At 33.2% G+C, this 15284-nt stretch overlaps 1 protein-coding gene and 1 long non-coding RNA gene across 2 annotated transcripts in view; one reads left to right on the top strand and one right to left on the bottom strand.

The window, feature by feature from the left end:
* The window catches only part of LOC145328991 (SID1 transmembrane family member 2-like), a 91354-nt gene that overhangs the window by 62931 nt on the left and 13139 nt on the right, over window positions 1-15284 (top strand). The window contains exons 26-30 of the mRNA XM_080172984.1: window positions 12228-12312; window positions 12690-12825; window positions 13028-13134; window positions 13432-13488; window positions 13896-13977. Of these exons, the coding sequence (XP_080029110.1) occupies window positions 12228-12312; window positions 12690-12825; window positions 13028-13134; window positions 13432-13488; window positions 13896-13977 (467 nt within the window). The remainder of the gene's footprint in view (window positions 1-12227; window positions 12313-12689; window positions 12826-13027; window positions 13135-13431; window positions 13489-13895; window positions 13978-15284) is intronic.
* Window positions 3626-10532, bottom strand: LOC145328995 (uncharacterized). Its single transcript, XR_013882746.1, has 3 exons — window positions 10394-10532; window positions 10033-10107; window positions 3626-3784 (listed from the first exon to the last, which is right to left on the bottom strand). It is a non-coding gene; the product is annotated as an uncharacterized LOC145328995 (long non-coding RNA).

The following is a 15284-nucleotide window of genomic DNA, read 5'->3' as shown; positions in this document are numbered from 1 at the left end:
AGTTGCTACGCATTTTAAAATTTATATATAACGGTAACAGATATTTGATTATTACTAACCCGCCACCGTGGCGCAAAACACATGCACTCGTCGTCGGGGAAATAATAGGTTCTATTCTCAGCATAACACCCTATCATAGTTAAAGACGTTAAAATGGCTCCTTCTGCTGCTATGACAGGTGCACGACATAAATAGTTAGAGTAGGGGGAATGCCTTAGCCCAAAACAGGCGCAACTCATTACCATGCACAGTTAGGATTTACTAGATTGGACCCTTCACAACTCAATTAAGACGCATGGTTTTAAAGGTGCATGGAGAGGTCTAGAAACTGAAGCGACACCAAGCCCCCTCGAGGTCTTCCACAGATATTATTATGACAATTTTATAACTATTCTAACATGCCTAAATAAACAATAGTGGTATCCACAGACTGACCCTTATTGTAGAAGAGTTTCTTTTTTAAAAATAATTTGGCACTATAGTCACTATACAAGCCTAACTTGTGATTTTTTTGTTTTATATGTATATATATTTATTGATATTATTTTCATAAAACATTAGTCCAGTCCATATTTTTTCATTCATTTAACTAACAACACTTTCTTTGCTTCTTGCAATGTATTTGTACATGTATATAAGTGCAGTCCACTTTCTAGTAGATATTCAAATAATAAAAATTTTTTAATGTCCAGAAACAATAGAAATATTTATATTCTGATTTTTTGTTAAATACACTTTATGAAAAGATCTAATTTTGTAAAGGGATAGTTGTATGAAGTGCATTTCAGAAAAAAAAATTTCAAGCAAAACTTACAAATATACCATCAAACATTCTTAATTTTGTATTACACTAAATAACAAGCGATTAGACATCACTAAATTAGTAGTCATGCTGTTTTGTGAAAATAAGCTAGCTATATAAATTGCATGTATCTCAAAAATACTATTTTTAATTATTATATTTTAAAAACTACGTGGTAATGCCATATAGATGTAGTTTCAACCATTGACCAGAAAAAATATGCAATTCACTAAATTAAGTTCAAATGCATTTCGTGCAACTACCCCTTTATCTTTCTTTTAATTTTACCTATAATATCATGGAATTACTCATTTAAATTTTGTAAAAGAAAGTGTGATTATGGACTATGTTTGCATTTTCATATTATGTTAAAACTGTGATATATATTAATTTATTTATGTCTATTAATAAAATAAATTTTTTAAAAAAATTCTTGATCTATACATTCTATACCTAAATCAATCAAGCCCAACTTGTAAGATTTAACATATCCAACTTCGAAATTATTAGATATAGAAAAAAAGTATAACACCATCCATAAGTAGCAAAGCCAAAAAAATCAAGGAATGTACTAACATCTTCACTGAAGATGTCACCAGTTTACCTCCAGTAGCAGCTGAGATGATCACAAATACCCAGTAGCATTATGGACTGACTGACAGATAGACAAAAGGGAATTCTAGAATATCTTTGATACAAATAAAATCAAATACTTAAAATAACCCGACACTTAACCTCCAAATGACTTGAAAAGGTAAAAAAACAGTAACTAAAATAAATACCTAGTTTTTATGAAAACCGATGCCTGTTTGAAATGAAACAAGAATGACAACATCCATAAAAGCCAAGGTCTTAATCAGTAGGATTAACATTATACCTTATTGTTAAAGTAATCAGTATTAAAATATCAGATAAATAGGATAAATTAATAAAACCAAATTTGTTGTCAAAAAAGGTTAAAATCAACATGTTTAAATGGACGTATGGACATTCCAGTGACGAATATAGAGTTGCTACGCTTTCAAAATCATACCTTACTATTTTAGGAGTCTTAATTTGAAATTGATAGGGTAATTCTAACATGTCAAAATTAACGAAATAAGGTAACCATTAAAGACGTAGGTATAGCTCAAAGTTATAGAAAAGCTTCGCTTTTAAAAAGATTGCTGTCCTTTCGTGTAACATACAGAAATTATATTCTAAAACTTTATATCTAAACAAGTTTAATATCAATAAAAAGAAACCTTGCACTCTAAAATGACCTCAAAGTTATTATATAAAAAGGATGATAAAATCTATAAGGCGAAGCTCTGAAATGGAGAACATTATCACTTGTAAAGTGTCAGAACTGAATAAGCATAATATTCATGTAGAAGTCTAACAAAATTGTAAGTAATTGTTATGATTCGCATATTATAACTATATATCTTGTTGTTATAGGAATCAGTATTCCAAAAACCAGATTATTATCCCTTAAAAAGGGGGGGGGGGTAATGCAACCATCTCGTAATCAATGCGTAAATGGTACCTAGAATCCGAATTTCTCGATGAAATTTGGAATTAATAATCCTTTGTAGAACTTTTTTCCCTAAATCGAATAAAAAGTTGTAAAGTAACGGCTGGCGGCTCAGCCTATAAGTCGGTTTTTGGCTAATTTCATGGCAAATCCATCAGTAATTACATAGGATTAACTTTTTGAATGATTGAAATGATACTATTGGCATTTAATAGCTTCTACCAGTCGTTTTCAGTCGGTTCTAGCTGTAACAGCTGGTACTAGAAATTTTTAAAAGTTTATTTGTATTATTATCAATAATTTTCCCCTAAAAACAGCTGAGCAGCCGTTGGTTTAGGGAAAATAGACCTACCAAGGATTAATCATGCCAAGTTTCAAAACGAAATTCGGATCCTTGCATTGATAACAAGATGGTTGCATTAACTCCCCCCCCCCTTCCCTTTATTGCCAGAAAAGTAAAAAATCAGCATGTTTTCAATGGATCTACGGACTTTCTGGTAATGATTAGAGTTGATGTGCTTTCTAAGTCGTACCTTACAGTTTTAAGAATCATCATGCAAAGTTTGAAATCGATAGGACGATTCTAACCTGTTTAAATTATTCCAGACGGATAGGCGGACCGACCCTAATTATAAAAAGCTTCGCTTTTCACAACTAACCAAAACACGTTTGTAACTGTCCCTGACGTCTATCTTTAATAGAAGCAGAGAAAAAAATTCTAACTAAATTTTAGTCTCCATTTTCTGTTTTTCTCTAAACATACCTAGCTGAATGAGAGATGTTTCTTATCATAGTAGGTATTGAGTAGCATTGCTACTAAAAAGCTAAACCTTGTAATACTAAATATTTTAAAAACAAGAATGACAACATTCATAAAAGCTTTGAAACAGTAGGACTAATGAACTGTGTCAGAACTGAATAAGTCAGAACAAAATTGTTGAAAATCAGCTTAACTACTGGATAATGTTTATGGACATACTGAAAATTTTAAGACATGATTATAGAGATGCTTAGCATATAACATTTTACTTTTTGTCCTAGAAATCAGTATTCCAAAAATCAGACCAATCGGATTATTATATCACATAAAAATTTGTTGATAAAAAGTTAAAATCTACATGTTTAAAATGGACACAATGACATACTGGTAATGATTAGAGTTGCTACGCTTTTAAATCTACAGGAATCACCATGCAAAGTTTGGAATTAATCAAAGTTATGACAATTCTAACATGCCTTAATTAGCGAAAAAAGATATAAGGACTGACCCTAATTATAGAAAAGCTTTAATTTTAAATACAAGTCAATTTGTTGCGAATGTTTTATATTTTAAATTCAACTAAAACAATAGGTAAAAGACATTCACATTTTAAAAAATACAAACAGTATCTAGAAATTTTTGTTTAATTGTTAATCAGGTTTTCTTGCATTCTCGACGAAAGGTAGGAAGGTAACTTCTTTGACACCTGAAAAATAAAAAAATAAATAATAAAGAACATTATATCTGTTTGTTTGAAAAGGTCTCGCTAACTGATTAATAACTAATCAGGATTTCCTTTATCTTGAAGCTTATAAGAAGTCTGTGGAAGGTTCATAAGTTGATTTATGTTAAAAATGAAAAAACTGTGGACTTTTTTTGCTTTTTAAGCATGACCTACATACAGACGGACAAAAAATCAATATAAATATTTGAAATCTAGACTAAAAATTTTAGCTGTCTATCTTAAATAGCAGTTCAGTAAATAACATTTTTCCTTCAATAAGGTTTTTGTCATTTCAAGAATGACCAACAGACAGACGGACAAAATAATGTATAGATGCACATATATAATATGAATCTTCACTAAATATTTCAGCTATCTATCTTCAATAGCAGCCGAGAGACACACAACGCATGTTTTAGATGGACATACTGACTTTCTGTTAACGATTATAGAGTTGCTACGTTCTGTAAATTGTACCTAACTGTCATAAGAATCATCATGCAAAGTTTGAAATCGAAAGGATAATTCTAATATCATATGTTTTATCATTGTTTTATAATTATATTGGCGGCTATGCCCCTAGAGGCCTCCAGTGGTACTTTAAATGTTTGCTTTATATTAAAAACTAGCGGCTACGCCCCTAGAGGCCTCTAGTGGAACTTTGCATGTTTTTTTAACCTTATACTAAAGTAACAGGATGTCTGTGTGTCTGTGTATCTGTGTGTTTGTACCGAAGGATCTCGCTAACCGCTAAACCGATTGGGTTCTCCTTAACAGGGTAGATTGTCACATGTCACAGGAAGGTTTTTAACTATTTTGGGGGAGGGTACCACCACCCTCCCAAGAGAAATCACAATATATCGAAAAAAATTGAAATATTTCCGCCACATAGTGTCGCTAGCATAGTCGCGCTAGCTTAGTCGCGCTGCGTAGACTCATGAATTTAACAATTGATAATATAGACAAGTTATTTCTCAAATTAGATATTTAAAATAAAAAAAAAACATTTAAAGGCCACTAGAGGCCTCTAGAGGCGTAGCCGCTACTGCTAGTTTAAAATATCTAAATACAGAAATAATTGGTTTATGTTTCGTTGGAGTCTCTTTTTCGGGAGGGGTAATTTTTTCTAGGGGCGATTTCTCCTGATAGGGTGGTGGTACCCTCCCCCAAAATAGGTATAAACCTTCCCGGGACTTATGAGAAGCTACCCTGTTAAGGAGAACCCGATCGGTTCAGCGGTTAGCGAGATCCTTCGGTACAAACACACACAGACACACAGATATAGACACACAGACATCATGTTACTTTAGTATAAGGATATGTCTATGTTGCGTTTGACGTTTATGTAGGCATTGAACTCTCTTTCTAAAATCAAGAATGTAAAAAAAATTAGATTTTTTGTGATTTTTCTTGGGAGGGTGTGGTACCCTCCCCCAAAATAGTTAAAAACCTTCCCGGGACATATAAGAATATACCCTGTTAAGGAGAACCCGATCGGTTCAGCTGTTAGCGAGATCCTTCGGTACAGACACACAGACAAACATCCTGTTGCTTTAGTATAAGGATATAATATTGAATGGATTGCCGTGTAACAAACACACATACAAACATTTTGGGTACCGATATTTTTGGGCCATTTAAATGACGAGGGAGCATTAAAACATTTAATTATCTAGAAGTAAGAATCAAAATACATTTTGTTCCCAAAATCTTGTTAGCGGTTTATATGCAACTAGCGGCTACGCCCCCTAGAGGCCTCTAGGGGCACTTGAGGAGGGGGGAGTCGAATTTGATAACCAAATTTCTCGTATTCATTCGAATCCGGTGGATAGGAACCGGTTCTCATCCATACGAAAAAACTATGTCTAGCATCGTATTATATCCAGTTTTCTACGAAAATAGAAATGTACAGTTTTTTTAGCCCGTGCCTTCGGCATCTCGGGGCTAAAAAACTGGTTTAAATCTTATAATTGTACATTCTATATCCGCGGAAAGCCGTTTATAATACGATGAAAGAAATAACTATTCTTATCTTAGATTTTAAAAGAAAAATTTTAAAAAACATTTTGGGGGGTTGAATCTTTTTTTTTTGGGTGGGGGAAGGGGTGCCCCTCCCCCCATTATTTTTAATTTTAGTTAAAAAGAAGTAAATTTTTTTTTTGGGGGGGGGTGTCCCATCCCCCACAAAAAATAGTTATAAACCTTCCCAGAACTTATGAGAATCTACCCTGTTAAGGAGAACCCGATCAGTTCAGCGGTTAGCGAAATCCTTCGGTACTGACACACAGACAGACAAACTAACATCCTGTTACTTTAGTATAAGAATATGAGGGCAACCCGCAACTGCCTTTACTTTTGTTTTATTTTTCGAAATCTATAATATTAATAGGATGGAGTACATGTGTGCGTCCGAAACTATTTTGGGCTAGGGTTACACAACTCTCTATTATTCCTCCCCCCCCCCTTTTTTTTACTTTTAATTTAGTACAACTAAAAATGAAAATGTCAAGAGGTTGGACTACCCCTTCCCCCCCGAAAAAAAATAACTGCTGATAGTTTTGATTCACAGAAGATATTTTTTGTGATGCTTATGTAAATTCCAGGCTGCATGTCTGTGTCTGTGCATTGTAGAAGGAAGATGGGCGTTTTACTACAACCATCCTAAGAGAATTCGCCAAGGCCAAGGCATTCCCCCTACTCTAACTATTAATGTCGCGCACCTGATATAGCAGCAGTAGGAACCATTTTTAACGTCTTTAGTTACGAAGCGGTGTCGGGCCGAGATTCGAACCTATCACCTTCCCTGCGACGAGCGGATGCGCTACGTGTTGAGCCAAGGTCGTAGGTTCTTATTTCTCTAGTGAAAGTTTAGAACTCAATATAACACTGGTATATAAGGAATAATATGATCAGTTTTTGTAAATGCTAAAACATTGGGGGGGGGGGGGGGATAAATTCTGACACTTATGCGTAAACAGTGATTATAGACTATAGACTTTGTCTTTTGGGTCAGAGGATAGATTATTTCACAAGTTTCCTTTTAGTTTGTTTTTTTTAAAGAAAAAAAATTGTTTTTGGCCTCCAGGTTCAGGTACTGCAGGTCTCCTGGTTGATTCTAGACAGTTTTAAAAAATTTCAAGATAGAAAAAAATTTAATTAACAGAAGTTGCTACTTTATGGATGGTATAAACTAATTTGAAGAAAATTTTGAAATCAGGCTTCAGGTTCAGATTCTACACGCCTCCATGTGGATCCTGGACAGGTAAAATTTGAAAATTTTTACTTTTAAAGTTATAACAAAACTTATTTAACAAAAGTGACTTCTTTATGGATGGTATGAACTAAATTGAAGAAAATTTTTAGTTTTAGGTACTGCAGGCATTTAGGTTGACTCTGGACAGGTAAAAATAAAATATAGTTCTAACTTTAAAGGAACATATTTTAATTTTTTTACTTGTCCAGAATCAACCTGGAGGCCTGCATTACCTGAACTTGGAGCATGATTTTATTGTTTTCTTCAAATTAGGTAATACCATCCATAAAGTAGCAACTTTTGATAAATAAGTTTTGTTCTAACTAGACATTTTATTTTTACCTGTCCAGAATCAACCTGGAGGCCTGCAGTATTAAACCTTGAGCCAGATTTCAAAACTTTCTTCAAATTAGTGTACACCATCCATAAAATATCAACTTTTGTTTTGTTCTAACTTAAGTAATAAAAAATTTCAGTTTTCAGATGTCCAGGATCCACCTGGAGGCCTGCAGTACCTGAACCTGGAGCCTGATTTCAATTTTTTTTTACTTAGTTCATATAAGCCATAATGAAGCCATACAAGTTTTTTTTTCTAAATTTAAAAGTAAAAATTAAAATTTTCTTAGAAGGGGGGGTCAGATGTGCCACTTTTTAAAAACTAATAGCAAAATGCGCATGATCTGGGCACATAAAAGAGTTACAACTCTAAAATTAGGCACAGCAGAGGCTTTTGTGGAGAAAAATATGCAACTGTGAACAAACGGCATCGAAACTGCCACTCCTGCCAAAAACCGCTGTTTCCCACCAAATTCTTTAATTGCCTTTTTTTGACAATTTTCAATCATCTGAGGTAAACTTTTCTTCCAAAAAATTTCCCTTATATTTTTACTTGACACTTTTAATTTGAAATGTTTGAAATATTACAAGTGTTACAAGCAGCATTGTGGAGCCATTTGATTTTGATGTGGCTCCGGTTCCGGCTCTACGGAGCCGTCTGTGATGGTGGCGGCTCCGACTCCAACCTAAAATCAAGAAAAACTTACAATATTTTAAAAGTTCATTTTTTGATAAAAATGGACTTGAAAAACTTAATAGGGGCATTTGCACATGACAAAACAGAGTTACCAAATCATAATTTATAAAAAAAGTCTCTTTATTTATCTAGTCCAGAGCTGTTTTTAACAAAAATTATGGCTCCAGCTCCGGCAAAATAGGGCAGCTCCCGGCTCCGGAACACTGGTTACAAGTGTTGAAAAAAAAAGTTTATCTCTGATGATTGAGAACTGTCTAATTTGGCAAATAAAGGTAAACAAAGTTTGGTGGGAAACAGCGGCTTTTGGCAGGAGTGGTGGTTATGTCGCCATTTCTTCACAGTTCCATATTGTTCTCCACAAAAGCAACTGCTGTGCAGAATTTTAGAGCTGTAACTCTTTTAAGGGCTGAGATCATGGGCATTTTACTTTTGGTTTCAATAAGTGGCACATCCCCCCGCCTTAATTCATACCATCCATAAAGTAGCAACTTTTATTAAATAAGTTTTGTTTTAACTTGATATTTTTTTCATCTTTCCAGAATCCACCTGGAGGCCTGCAATACCTGAACCTGGAGGCCAAATCCAAATCTTTTTAAAAATAGGAAAACTTCCTACAAAAAGGAAATTTTTGTAAAATAACCTATCCTCTCACTCCAAAGACAAAACTTATAATCACTGTTTACGCAAAGTGTTAAACCTTACCCCCCCCCCCTTATTTGATAAAGATAAAGGGTAGTTTCAAGAATTGCATTTAAACAAAAAAAATATTGATTTGAATAATTTTTCTTTGTCATCTAGAGGCCTCTAAGTGCATTTGAAAAAATTATAGATAGGTTTCCACTGATATTAAAAAGAAAAATTATAAGATTAAAACCAGTTATTCAGTTTTGTTGAATTAATAAAACAGATATGTTAATCTTATGATTTTATTTTAATACGTAGGTATACATAATTTTTCATCGTATTATAGATAGGTTTCCGATGATACCTATTAAAAAGAAAAATTGTAAGATTAAAACCAGTTAGGTAGTCAATTTTGTTAATAGTTACTGGTAAGCAGGGTTTCGGAGCCGGAGCTGGGAGCAGCAACATTTTGGTGGAGCCGGAGCAGTATTTTTCGTTAAAAACGGCTCCGGCTCCAGATCAGCTAAAAATGATTTTTTAAAGTAATATTATAAATTGCCAACGGTCTATTTCTATATAAGAAACGGAAAAACTATTGTTACTTAACAAATAGACACACATTCTTCTACTTTTTATATAGCTTTAACCAAATAAAAGCAAAATATTTTATATTATTTATTTCATTTTATCAAATTCAATAATGAACAAAAATGATATATTAATTTTACGGTAGGAGCCGGAGCCGTATTTCCAAATACGGCTCCGCGGAGCCAGAGCTGGAGCCGCATAAAAATTATACGGCTCCGACACCCTGCTGGTAGGTTAATCTTATGATTTTTATTTTGATATTCGTGGAAAATTATCTATAATACGTTGGCATACATAATTTTTGAGTATCGTTTCTAATCTAGCGGAGATTATTTGGTTTTGAAGCCATACTTTTTTTCCTAAAAAACATTTAAGCTTGGGAGAAGTCGTTTATTTTAAGGGGCGATTTCTGCTGTAAGGGTGGAAGTGTCCTTTCTCAAAATAGTTATGTACCTTCCATGTAACTTTGATACAAAAGCTCCACTGAAAGAAGAACAATATTGGTTCACCGTTTAGCGAGATCCTTTGCTAAACACACAGACAAAAAGTATAATAGCTAGTTTTTTTTAGCTTCTCATTTTGCTAACCACAGAACTGATCGAGCTACACAATTTTCCGAGCCAAACTGATAGTTAGATAATGTCACTTAAAACAGTACATAAACTAAATAATTTTCAATTTTCTTAACAGCTGATAAATGTTACTCGAATATTCTCTCTATTAAAAAAGTACCTGTAGGAGTCACAAAGCTGCTAGGAGGCAAATTTCAGGGGAAAAATCATCATTCTTGATCTTGTAGTTACAATTCTAAATATTTAGACAATGTAATTGATGGTATAATGACGCATTTCATTACTCACCTCCCCCCCACCCCCCAAGGAGTATTTTTAAGTAAATATTTCTTAAATTTATCTATCGCGTGAGTGAGGGATGGTGAGGGGGGGGGAGAACGCCCTCACCAAAGAAGATTCTTAAATAGGGGAGGGTATGGACTCGGAGGGTATCCCCCCCACCAAAAAAATCTATGTATTAAGAACTCGGAGAATATTTTAGTGATATTAATTAAGAGCAATTAAAGAAATTATATTAATACCTTAATTAAAGCTTAACTAGGGAAGAAGCTAAAATAGTCAACATCCGAGTGATGTGATTTCTGAACTGCATTTTGTCTGAAAATTAAATACTTTGTAAAGAATTTCTGACAGAAAAACACTAAATGAAAATCAACCAAACTCCCCCACAAATATCAATTACGTACTTGTGGTGGGATGGGGAAGTCGACCCCTCCTCCCATCCCACCCTCTTAGTAAATTTTGGTTTAAATTAAAAACAATTTGAGAGGGAGTATTTTTTTCTATGGACAATTTATCTTGGGAGGTTGGAGATACCATCCTCCAAAATAGTTGTAAACCTTCCCTTGACATATAATAATATTCACTGTTAAGGAAAATCATGATGAGGGCTTCACAATATTCTTCACTACAGAAAAAAAACTTACTACATTATATACTAGGATGTAATTAATGCATTAACTAATAATTCTTTTTCAGCCGAGAGACATAACCACTTAATCCATTATCGGCGCCGGTAAAATTAAAATAATATGAAAATCAAGTTCAATTGAAATTAATCTAGATAAAAATCAGTTGGGCATACAAGAAATTGTACTCTACATGATATATTTTAATGCCCAAATAACAGTAATTCAGGGTCACCTTAATAAATATACTCCTTCCCATCCTGTGTGCCCATTATAACCTCGGGAATGGCAAAAACGTAAAAAAACACAGGTCAATTAATATGATAACTATGTACGACGTACGTTGAACGTTCTACTATATTACTAATTTTGCTTAAATAGAAAAACTTTCAGAAACAATTACAAACGTGTTGTTTATTTTATATAATTTTCCAGTCAGCTGTTATATTGTCTGCTTCAAATTAATGGAGGGGAAGTAATGAAAAAAGGGAAGAGTGGAAATACTAGACTAACCTATTCCGAACCTAGAAAAGAGTGAATATATGTGTCACAGTAGAATTGTGGTGTCAATTTTGTTATGTAATTTTAATGGCTGATTTGAATTTCCAAAAAGAACATGACTTATTTCATCAATTTCTCTGTGCCTGGTTCATATTTTAATGAATAATTTACATCTACAGATAGCTTAACTGTTAGGAAAAGTCAAGAACTATGCGAAAAAGTTTAATTTTAGCTATAATGAGAGAAAAAAGCAATTTCATGCACATTTTATAGAATACGGAAAATTTCTTCCTTTCCCCGTACCTTATAAAAATCGGCGGAAAAAGCCGTTTTTTAAGCAAACAAAAGCGCGTTTTGCTCTATCTGTGAGATATTATGAATGAGATAATGTTAAGATTTGATATTAAGATGAGAAAAATTCTCGTTCACAGTCCCTTTAATATTTTATTGAGAAATATAGGCTGCAGATGCTTAAAAAAACTTTTTCGAGGGTCATGCTGTATTTTATTGAAAGATGGAAAATAGATGTTCTGGCTATCCAACTATCTATCTTTATGTTTAGGGTGCCATGTAACAACTTGTTTGATAGTTTCAATTCAGATATATTATATGGGAAGATGGGAGTCCTAGCTATCTAACTATCTATCTTTATATTTAGGGTGTCATGTAACAACATGTTTGATAGTTTCAATACAGATATATTATATGGGAAGATGGGAGTCCTAGCTATCTAACTATCTATCTTTATATTTAGGGTGCCATGTAACAACATGTTTGATAGTTTCAATACAGATATATTATATGGGAAGATGGGAGTCCTAGCTATCCAACTATCTATCTTTATATTTAGGGTGCCATGTAACAACATGTTTGATAGTTTCAATTCAAATATATTATATGGGAAGTTGAGAGTCCTAGCTATCTAACTATCTATCTTTATATTTAGGGTGCCATGTAACAACATGTTTGATAGTTTCAATCCAAATATATTATATGGGAAGATGGAAAGTGGATGGAGGTCTTTTTAAAAGGTAAAACTGTAAAATTAAAATATTTAATAACATAATAAACTTTTTTTCCATGTAATCTTAAGGTTGTATGGTTGTTGAGTATTGCTTTCAAAAATTTTCAGTACAGCTTCGAAACCGATTAATATCCTCTGGTTTAGAACCAGTTCTGAGCCTTAATAAAGAATCATGTATCTTATCGTTTTACGGATTATAATTTTCTATGAATAAAAATGGAAATAATCTTATATGTTATTTTCCGCGAAAAGCTGTTTTTAATACGATGCTATTCTGGGCATAAATCTTCAAGGAAATGGCCGTGAATTCGGGGTCTGTACTCTGTAGTCCAAAACTCTGCAGTCGGTACTTCGTTTTTACTCAAATGTACTTCTTTTTACCAGGATCTGGAGGTTGATATTGAATGATGTGCTATCCCTGTTGATGGGACACTGGAGAGCTCTGAAACCAACCTATCCAGGAAGATTATTTCTTATGCTCCTGTTTAATATCATCAACTGGGCACTCACAGCATTTGGGGTAAGATTAACCTTTATATTTTAATTGAAGGAGGTTTGCCTTAGGCAATATATGTTAGTATGACCTCTTGTTGGATAGAAGGTGTCGGGTTCAAATTGGAATAATGTGACGTCTCGTCATACTGTAAACGTTTAAAGTTATACTGCTTGTTGGTGGGGGAGGTGTGGGGTTCAAGTACTTTAACCCATTGTCTTTTATTTAGATAATTGTGATAGCCCAGCATGATGGTGACTTTGCCAGTTTTCTGTTGGGTGTCTTCATCACAAATCTCATGCTCTACACATGTTTCTATATCATCATGAAATTGAGGTACGACAAACTTACAAACTTGATTTTTAGAAGCGAAGCTTCTCTTCAACTGTGGTTTGTTCTTCTATTTTAAGTTTTATATCATTCTACAGCTTTTCAATGAGATATAACAAAATCCGTCTTTTTTAACATTTTTATCTCATAATAAATAGGTATTTTTTAACATTTATAACATTTATTGATAACAATCACATTTTAACCGAGTAGGTAGTACTTATAAAAGGGTTCTGTATGTTAAATTTTTAGGCATTATAAATGATTTTGACTAGAAAATAAAATAAATATTTATTATTTAAGGTATGGAGAACGAATTTGCAGACAGCCTTTGACTTACATTCTTCTAGCTAACCTTTGGTACGTTATTTTGTTTATTTATTCTCTATTTAATAATAAGTCTATTTATAACTCTAAACGGCTGTCCTCGCGATCGAGCGTATTTTTTTTGTCTGCTCCGAATAAAAACCGCGATTTTCTCTGCTGCTTTGAAAGATAGACTACTAGATTTTTATAAAGATTCCTTCATTATGTCCGCTTGTCCATCCAAATTGTTGAGGATTTGATTCCTTATTTGCTTAGCTTTCTTGAAAATTTTTTTTACCTTTATATATTTCTGTTCTTTGCAACATATGGACATTTTCTTCCTTGTTATAATATTATTTGTCTGTTATTTACCTTAGCTACTATATTTTCCTATTAGAAGAACCATAAACAAACAAACAGACAAACATCCTATTAATTTATTTTAACTATTTAATGTTTAGTTGGGCTCCTGCAATGTATTTCTTCCTAAACAAGTCAACAACCTGGAACCTGGCGCCTGCTCAGTCCAGGCATTATAATCAGGTACAGTCCAGTCGGACAGGCAGATGGATTTGAAACTTGGAGGGAGGAGACATTGGATTGTAAAGTCTCCCCGCAGGGTTAGTTATAAAGGGAATTTTTTAGAAAGAAATCATGGCCTCGAATGATTCCATATCGTCTTATTTGGCGATAAATGTAAAAAAAGCGACGGTGACAACAGATATTTTTAAAAGATATTTTGGCACTGCAGCAGAAGCTTAAATCCGAAATTAGCTCACGTTGGCTCTAAGGTGAAAATACGACGAAACCCGCACCTTCGTTTTCTTTCCATGATCCCATATTTTTACATCAAAAAACATCTACAAACTAAAAATTTACAAAATTATTCATGTTTATCATTATGTAACAGTAATTAAGTAATTTGCAAGGACTCAATTGAGTAAATGACAGGGTTTAAACTTTTATACGTTGGCTTATTTTTTTAGAAGATCCTAATATTAAAAATACAACGATGACAACATTCAGAAAAACTTTTCAAATTATATTAACAAACATTTCCTCACATTTTTTGGATATTATGAATATTATTTTATCATCGAAACAAAAAATCATTTACTGTAAAGTAATTAATAGTTATTTCTCGCATCGTATTATAAACAGCTTTCCACGGATATAGAATGTAAAATTATAAGATTAAAACCAGTTTTTTTAGCCCTGAGGTGCCGAAGGCAATGGCTAAACAAAATGGTTTTAATCTTGTGAGTGTACATTTTTATATTCTTAGAAAACTGGATATAATACTATGCTAGACATAGTTTTTTTCGTATGGATGAGAACCGGTTCCTATCCACCGGATTCGAATGAATACGAGAATAGTTATTTCTCGCATCGTATTATAAACGGCTTTCCGCGGATATAGAAAGTACAATTATGAGATTAAAACTAGTTTTTTAGCCACGGGGTGCCGAAGGCACCGGCTAAAACACTGGTTTTAATTTTATGATTGTACATTTCTATATTCGTAGAAAGCTGGATATAATACGATGCTAGACATAGTTATTTCGTATGGATGAGAACCGGTTCCTATCCACCGGATTCGAATGAATACGAGAAAATTCATTATACCTATTAGTGATGTAATTACATTTTTATTTATTAGTTATATAAAGATATCTGTCTAGAAATATTTTTGTTAATAAAATAATACTTTTCGTGCAAGTCAAAAAATTAAGGAAAACTAAACCATAATGAATTTTTAATATTAAATAAAGAAGGGCTCGGCCAGCTAGGTAAGATATGGAATGGGAGAATCATTTGGAAAAACAGTTCATTATAAATATATTAAAATT

Source organism: Acartia tonsa, chromosome 9 (genome assembly GCF_053477335.1).
Source record: "Acartia tonsa isolate MP-2025a chromosome 9, ASM5347733v1, whole genome shotgun sequence".
NCBI classification, from domain to species: domain Eukaryota; kingdom Metazoa; phylum Arthropoda; class Copepoda; order Calanoida; family Acartiidae; genus Acartia; species Acartia tonsa.
Note: the sequence above shows the minus strand (reverse complement) of the source record. Positions and strands in the feature narration are given on the sequence as shown.